Source organism: Garra rufa, chromosome 6 (assembly GCF_049309525.1).
Source record: "Garra rufa chromosome 6, GarRuf1.0, whole genome shotgun sequence".
In the NCBI taxonomy this organism is placed as follows: domain Eukaryota; kingdom Metazoa; phylum Chordata; class Actinopteri; order Cypriniformes; family Cyprinidae; genus Garra; species Garra rufa.
The window spans coordinates 45,368,832-45,377,410 of NC_133366.1; the positions used below are offsets into that span (position 1 = coordinate 45,368,832).

General features: G+C 34.2%; 2 protein-coding genes across 2 annotated transcripts in view; both read right to left on the reverse strand.

Annotated features, from left to right (window-relative positions):
- Nucleotides 1–1,343: 1,343 nt before the first annotated feature.
- Nucleotides 1,344–7,432, reverse strand: rbm46 (RNA binding motif protein 46). The gene is made up of 5 exons (XM_073842475.1): nucleotides 6,495–7,432; nucleotides 5,631–5,968; nucleotides 5,363–5,492; nucleotides 2,877–3,671; nucleotides 1,344–1,889 (listed from the first exon to the last, which is right to left on the reverse strand). Exons 1-5 carry the CDS (start codon nucleotides 6,637–6,639, stop codon nucleotides 1,696–1,698), a joined length of 1,602 nt encoding a protein of 533 aa, XP_073698576.1. The 5' UTR covers nucleotides 6,640–7,432; the 3' UTR covers nucleotides 1,344–1,695.
- A 310-nt stretch (nucleotides 7,433–7,742) lies between these two features.
- lratb.2 (lecithin retinol acyltransferase b, tandem duplicate 2) overlaps nucleotides 7,743–8,579 on the reverse strand; it is a 2,899-nt gene continuing 2,062 nt past the window's right edge. Inside the window, 2 exon segments of the mRNA XM_073842474.1 lie at nucleotides 7,743–7,958; nucleotides 7,960–8,073. Coding sequence (XP_073698575.1) covers nucleotides 7,917–7,958; nucleotides 7,960–8,073 — 156 coding nt within the window. The 3' untranslated portion in view covers nucleotides 7,743–7,916.

Here is an 8,579-nt window from a genome sequence, read left to right on the forward strand (position 1 = left end):
GAACCTCATCTTTGTCCTACTATATTACAAGGAATGTTGTAGTTGTATAACTCAGTAGACAGTTAACTTTTTTCTTTCTTTTTCCCTTATCTGTTTTATATGAGGTAATCCTGTGTTATTTAAAGTCTGAGCTATTTGTGTTCTTTGTTTTTGTTGCTGTTTTGATGATGTCTTGTTATTTTTGTATTATAATGCAAATGCAATAAATATAATTATAAAAAAATTTTTTACACAACCTTTATAAGTTATTATACAATTTGCACAATTAATTTATTTTTTTATTTTATTAATTTATTGCAAAACATGCAAGCATAGCCATGTTTGAATTTCGCTTGGAGATTAATTGCACTTGAAGATTAATGAAGATTTATTATTTTATACTGTTATATGAAATGTTGTTTACTTGGTTTAATTAACTACCATAATCAAATAATATCTGAGTGATAAGAATTTTTAAAATATATTTCAAATATCTTTTAAAGTTAATAAAAGACTAATAAAAGTTGTTTTTCTTCCTTTATCTTGTTTTATCTTCTTGGAACAGGTAGCTTCATGAAAGCAGACATGTTGAGATAATGATGAAGAGTTTTGCTTTTGCATGACACTACATCCATGTTGCGATGTATCCATACAAGTTGAGGATGACTGCCAAGCAAGCCAAGCTCAAAATGAAAAATCAATAGTGCAATTTTAATGCACTACACTACCAGTCAAAAGTTTTTGAACACTTTTTTTAATGTTTTAAAGAAGTTTCTTCTGCTCACCAAGTGCATTTTTTTTATCCAAAGTACAGCAAAATCAGTAAAAAATTTAAATATTTTTACTAATCAAAATAACTTTTCTATATGAATACATTTTAGAATCGTTTCTCCAGTCACATGATCCCTCCTCTTTTAAATATTGATAAAAATAATAATTTGAAATGTTTCTCACAGCAAATTAGCATATTGGAATGATTTCTGAAGGATCATATGACACTGAAGACTAAGCTGAAAATTTAGCTTTGATCACAGGAATAAATTACATTGTAAAATATATTCAAATAGAAAGCATTACTATTTTAAATAGTAAAAAATATTTCACAATATTACTGTTTTTGCTGTATTTTCAAAAAATGCAGATCAAATTAGTGCAGGCTTGGTGAGCAGAAGAGAATTCTTTAAAAACATTAAAACTCTTACTGTTCAAAAAATTTTGACTTGTAATGTAAGTATATTTTTGACAAATTGATTAAAATATTGGACCATTGTTATAGCATTTTCAAAATGTTCTTTTTAAATGCATAAAAAATAAACAATCAAAATGGAATTATGAGATTTAATCTGCCAGGGAAATGTAACACAATGTTGAACGTGCAACATTACCTATTGCACTATTAAGAATATGCATCTAATTTCTTCGTTCTAATAGCTCAACAGTTTATATTTTTTTGTTTCTATTCAAACACTGTTTAACACAAGTAAATAACTTACTTCTTAAAAAGGGGAATAAACACCCAAACAGAATACATAAAATACGAAACAACAACAGTGGCTTGAATGTTATAGTACGTGAATGGAGAAAAAAAATCCTGCCACTGCTGCTAGTCATTCAAATGAAACAGCACTAAACAAAAAATAAGTGAAACAATAAAAACAGCTCATATGAACGTTTAAGAAACTGTTAAAGAAAGTTCACAGATACTGGATGGCTTGACTACAGGAAGGATGACTGGTTAGGGATGAAGAGTCTTTGGCCAGAGGAGCAGGAGATGGGTAGGGGAGGTGAGATGGGGGCCATGGGGTACGCTGGGTAAGGCAGAGACCTACATCCAAAGGACAGGAAACCAGAGCCAGAAGGTGCAGGAGGAGAAATATTCACAGGAGAGCCAGGTGAACTGATAGAGCAATCTGTTACAGGGAAACACACACACATACAGTTCAGGACAAAAGTTTAAACACATCATGCAGAATTTGCAAAATGTTAATTATTTTAACAAAATAAGAGGGATCATACAAAATGCTAAAAATGACCCAGTTCAAAAGTTTGATCCACAGCTGTTTTGTTTTGTTTAGTAATAGTTGTTCATGAGTCCCTTGTTTGTCCTGAACAGTTGAACTGCCAGCTGTTCTTCAGAAAAATCCTTCAGGTCCCACCAATTCTTTGGTTTTTCAGCATTTTTTGTGCATTTGAACTCTTTCCAACAATGACTATGATTTTGAGATCCATCTTTTCACACTGAGGACAACTGAGGGACTCCTATGCAACTATTACAGAAGGTTCAAACACTCACTGATGCTCCAGAAGGAAAAACAATGCATTCAAATCCATGGGTGTAAACTTTTGAACAGAATGAAGATGTGTACATTTTTCTAATGTTGACTGAATACCATATTTTTTCATTTAGCACTGCCCTCCAGAAGCTAGATATATGTAGTTACTTATATGTTACTTACAAGGGTAAATTTAAATTTACCCTTCTGTAATAGTTGCACATGAGTCCCTCAGTTGTATTAATATTTGCGTATAATCAACATAACTGCTAATTGCGTCTATTTTTTTTATTTGGTCATCTAACACACTCACAAAGTTAAAACTTAACTAGTCAAATCTTAAAATATCTATTCTTAGTTTGTACTGTAATTTATAATGTTGTGGTGCCTACATTCACTGCAATTTTAAGTAGCTTTGATTTATTTAGACAAAACAGAACTGTAGAATTTTATGATTGGTCATTTATCTGTTTTAAGCCATAACATGAAAGTAATTATTGTTATAATGTATGCTTCTGGCATAATTTTAATATCAGTGCACTCCTAATTTTCAGTTGTATGTAACCTGGTATAAATGCTTTAAAGAAATGAAAACTACAGAAAGAGAAACTGAGATAAACTAACCCAGGTTCCAGAGTGCATTCTGAGCAGCAAGCTCCTTGGCATCCTCCAATATGGTGCAGGCTTTATCAGGCATGAAGCTGCTCCTGGTGCTGCTGATGACCACTTTGTAGATGAGCAGCATTTTCCCCTCTTGTCCGGCTAGGGAGTAGAGATGATACTCTGGCAGAGACCAATCGTTTTTGTGGCAGTAGTAATCAAGCAACGATACAGCTGAACTCAGCTGGCTGGGCTTTAGGGCATTCAGGCTGACTGGAAGCAAAGTGGATCCGGGTAGGAACGGATAGACACAGCGATCTAAGTCTACTGCATACGGGCTGCCCATATGAGGTGACAGGCTGAGGGAGTGCGCGGTTAACCCGTCACTTATTGCTCCGATGCTAACATCATCTCTGCTCTGGAACAAGAAGTTGGAATCACTGTAATTTCCAGCAGGTGTCAATCCACCATAGCTACTCCTTGACCCGGATCTTTTGTTCCCATCTTTGCTGACAGGTTTAGCAAGAGTCACTTCAATGGGTGAACCATCAATAAGTTTCCCATTCATGGACTCAAGAGAGGTTAGGGCATCCTCACGGTTATAGAAGTGGATGAAGGCATAATCTGTCAGCTTCTTAACACGTTCCACAGAGCCGGGCTTCAGGCGTGAGAACTCAGAGCGAAGCGTCTCTTCTGTGGTGCTCAGCATTAGATTACGAACATAGAGGACTCGCACTCGCTGCATGGTTTCCTCATCTAATTCCTTCTCTGGTTCGGCCCAGTCAACTTGGATGGTGTGACCCCACAACTGAAATGTTCCTGAAACATCAAGTTGACAATGACACATAGCAAGTTGAATATTTATAAAAACTTCTAACAATTATGTCATGGTCAGGCCCTCATTTATTTTCCCTTAAAAATAAGTACTTACAGTACAGTTGAGGTATAAAGTTTACATACACCTTGCAGAATCTGCAAAATGTTAATTATTTTACCAAAATAAGAGGGATCATAAAAAAATGCATGTTAATTTTTATTTTGTACTGACATGAATAAGATATTTCACATAAAAGATGTTTACATATAGTCCACATGAAAAAATAATAGTTGAAATTTGAGTTGAGTTTTTTTAGTTTGGTTTGTTAGTCCCTTGTTTGCCCTGAACAGTTAAACTGCTACAATTCTACAATTTTTTTGGTTTTCCTGCATTTTTGTGTTTTGAACCCTTTCCAGCCACGAGTCACGACTGTGTGATTTTGAGATCCATCTTTTCACAATGTGGACAACTGAGGTACTTATATGCGACTATTACAGAAGGTTTGAACACTCACTGATGCTCCAGAAGGAAAAACTATGCATTAAAATCCAGAGGTGTAAACTTTTAAACAGAATAAAGATGTATACATTTTTCTTATTTTGCCTAAATATCATATTTTCTCATTTAGTACTGCCCTACAGAAGCTACTGAAGATGCTTTCATGTTTTCCAGAAGACAAAATAAGTTACATTTACTGTAAAAAAAAAAAGAAAAAAAGGGACAACTATCACTAAACAAATAAAACACAGCTGTGGATCATTCAGGTCACAACACAGTATTAAGGATCAAGCATATGTGAACTTTTAAACAGGTTATTTTTATAAATTCAACTATTATTTCTCTTGTGGACTATATGTAAATGTATTTTATGTGAAATACATTATTCAGGTCAGTACTAAATAAAAAAGGTGTACACACCTTGCAGAATCTGCAAAATGTTAACTGTTTTACCAAAATAAGATGGATCATACAAAATGCATGTTATATTTTATTTAGTACTGAACCTTTGACCTCAACTGTAAATTACTGTTCATTAATTGAAAATAACGCAGAAAACACAAGTGTTTAAGATGGACATGGATAGCATGTCCAGGCACGCAATTGTCCATGGATTTCCCAGCAAAGACCACTTGTTTTACTTCCATAATCTAGTGTTACCTGAATCAGCTGAGATATACCTAATTATAAAAATTAAGGAGAGGGACTAGCCATTGGGAATGGACTGAATCATGAAAAGTCATTACATCAATTACTGGTCAAAAGTGTGGAATAATTAAGATTTTTTTTCATGTTTCAAAAAAGTCTGAGAAGTCTCATCTAGGCTGCATTTATTTAGTTATTATTATATAGTAAAACAGTAATACTGTGTAATGTTACTGCTATTTTAAATATTGGTTTTCTATTTTGATATTTTAAAATGTAATTTATTTATGTAATGGCAAATCTATTACTCCAGTCTTCAGTGTCAAATGGTCCTTCAGAAATTATTCTAATATGTTGATGTAATGCTCAATAAGCATTTCTTATTATCATCCGTGTTGTGATGCTAAATATTTTTGTGAAAACTGTGATACTTTTTTCCTTATTCTTTGATGAATAACCCCCTAAAGTATGAGCAATGGAAATAGTGATGCTTGCCATATCCGCAAACACAAATAAATCATTTTTTAATATTTACACTGTGCTTTTGCACCTGGTATGAGTTTCCTGCGAGCCATGGCAGCTGCTTTGTGGGATTCATACTCAACAAAGGCAAAGCCTCGATTCTTCATCCTGTCCACTGCACTGGGATACACAATCACATCCACAACCCCTTCAGTCACCTGTATTGTAGAAATGCAAAATAAAAAAAAACATTTCTTACATCTTACATACTTTTTTGTTAGATGATGTCATTCAGTGTGTTTCATATTGTTGTAGCAATTCTCTGGAGATTCTGTACAGTTGTGTGATATACCCACCTTCATCATCTCTTCTTGGATCTCCTCCTTTTTCTTGTCTTTCGGGATGGAGCCAATAAAAAGGCGACAGTTGTCCAGACTCACACACACCCCTATGAACTTTCCAGGGCGGATTTCGTAGTTGTCCAGGAGCTGGATGGCTCGTTGGGCTCCCTCTCGGGTGGTGTACATCACGAAGGCATAGCCACGGTTCTCCCCGCTGAACTCCATCATCAGACGGAACTCATAGATGCGACCAGCCCGCTCAAAAACAGGTACCAGCTCGTCCTCATACATGTCTCTTGGGATTTTTCCCACAAACACCTCACAACCTCGTGGAGGAGGAGGGCCCTCCCAACCTGAGACATAATAAAGTTAAATAGATCATGGAGAGTGGAGTAATATAACTTTGACTACTTACTAATCATGCATTTATGCATCCATCTAATTGTAAACTCTTAAAATCAGCATGAAATGTTATTAGCAGGTCATTTTATGATTCATTTGATTCTATGTTGAATGAACTGGATTGTGAAAAGGGGGTGTGACACAACAGAATTAATTGTGCACTTTTTGTCCCAGCATTCAGATTTAGAAAGGCTAATTTATCTACAATAATAGCCTAAATTAATGCCTTAATGGCTATTTAGCTACTAGAAGGGAAGTCCAACCAAAAATAAAGATTATGTCATTGTTTAACCTTATGTCTTAACCTGACTGACCTTTTTCTTCTGTGGAACATAAGAGAAGATATTTTCAAGAATACTTTGGCCTTCAAGTGACAGAAATGCACAAATAGCACATAGATAACTAAGAATCTAACGTTACCTACTGAAATGTATGTAAGTGCAGTAATGTAACTTACAGTAAGATTTTCTAGTTTACCTGGAGGTGGACCACCAAATTTTCTCTGTCCATTTTCCTGAACCATGCTGTATCCTGTCCTGTCCATCAAGGCCAGAAGAGCAGCTTCTTTAGAGCTGTCCATCTTACTATTATCAGATGGCTGACTGGTGATGCATTCGTCCATAACCACTTCAGAAAACACAGTGCTACCAAAGAAAGCCTTTGTGTCAGGTTTCTTATAAATGTATCACAATCGAGGCCTTTCATTTATGATACTGCAAATGACGTAACTTAAGTGAAGCTTAGCTAGCAAACACAATTAGCATCATAAATATCGAGCTGTCAAGCGACGCAATATTAGGTCTTATGCGAATTCAATGTATATTTATTAATAAAAACAACAATAAAACGAATTTAATTAGTCACTATTTTATAAAAACGTCGATAGTCGTGACAAAAATTTACGTTGAGTAAAGATTTTGAGGTAAAAACTTTCGTCATTATTAACGACAACAGAACACCCAGACCATTTAAATTAGCGGGAACCTGTAAAATAAGTTTTTATTTATGTTTTTAGTCGAATATATTTTATATAGGCCCTAACAAGCTGCGTGTGAATAATAACATGATTTAAGTAACCTAATGTGAGAGAGACTTCTCTCAGCTCTCCTGGAAAAAAATGACACTGGAACTCACAATCTCCAAACTGATATGAATGCAGCCATTTAAACAGCTTCTCTTACCTTTCGGCCACTCAATAAACGAATTAAGAAGCGTAAAAGGAGAAACTATGTGTGACACTCGATGATGACCAACGGCTTGATGTTGTTAACTGCGTCAAATACTATTTACCTGACAGTCGAGTTTCAGTCTATGGTTTCAACCAATGATCTACCAGAGCGTTTCCTCAGAAGGGCTTCGTTTAATCTACACTTTACATTTGCTATTAACTTTTGAACATTCAAGAGAAAAAAAAGTGGTTATCAAAATTCCGAGGGAAATCGGGTTTTTTTTTTTCGCTTTTAACTTTTGCATTGTCCAGTGAGTAGAGAGTTATTAACATAAAAAATGTCATTTATTGATTTATTTTTATTTATTAATTTATTTTGACTAACTAACATACCAAAGACTTTACCATGGTTTTATAAAATAAACCATAGAATTCTGTAAAGAACCTTCGAGTGTTATATAAATATATATTTACAGTACATGATAATCATCGGAGACAGACAAAAAACATTTTCTTTAATTAATACTGATATGGCATTAAGTCACAAGAAACCGTAAGAAAATAAATTATTTTATGTATCTTAACATGACAGTACTGGAAAGATCACATTGTCATATGGGTATAATCAAAAAATATGTTCTTTGACATGATTATTATTTTTTTTTACAATGTCCTAATAAAGCACTATTTTGAACTCATTGATGAACAAGGATTTAAAATAAATATCCACTTCAGGATGCCATCCAAATAGTGAAGGGGATGATAAGTGTGGGGTAAAATTCCAAAAATTGACACAGACTCCATATAAAACATGATGAACAAGCACAACAGAAAACTTATAAGAGAACTTGTTTTGCTGCACACGATCTTGCGCACAACTTTGCAGAACTGTTGAGGAAAAAACAAGAGAAAAGTTTAGAATTTTACATTTGCATTTACATACTTAATAAAATATTATAAATATGAAACTGAGAAAGGTCCGTTGAGCTTAAGTTGCTCTTAACACTAGGTGACAGTAAAGTTTCTTTAGTGCGGCGTTTGTATAAATGCACAATTTTTCAAAAGTATACCACGGATTTTATGATTTCCACAGTTATTTTTTTATTTAATGGAAAACAGGTCATTTAGACACTCTAACAAAACAAAAACAAAATAGTTGTCCTTTGATGAGCCTATTTTTTAGATTTTTGTGGCAAAATCATGTTTCCACCACATAGCTGGAGAGTGGTTAGTTTTATCAGACATGCTGTTGGAAAATAATCATCTTTTTTTTTTAAGAGAAAACAAGATGTTATGTGTGTTTGTGTGGAAAGGGTTTCAAAGAGATTACAAATCCTATTCCCTGGATTCTGAAGATTAACATTCTTGCTCAAAACCAACCAGAGCAACTGAAT

Coding starts and splice junctions, on each gene's coding strand:
- rbm46 (XM_073842475.1), bottom strand. CDS start 6,639: ATGGACGAATGCATCACCAGTCAGCCATCTGATAATAGTAAGATGGAC. Junction 5,493..5,630: donor TCCAAGAAGAGATGATGAAG/GTGGGTATATCA, acceptor TCTACAATACAG/GTGACTGAAGGGGTTGTGGA. Junction 3,672..5,362: donor TCGCAGGAAACTCATACCAG/GTGCAAAAGCAC, acceptor TTGATGTTTCAG/GAACATTTCAGTTGTGGGGT.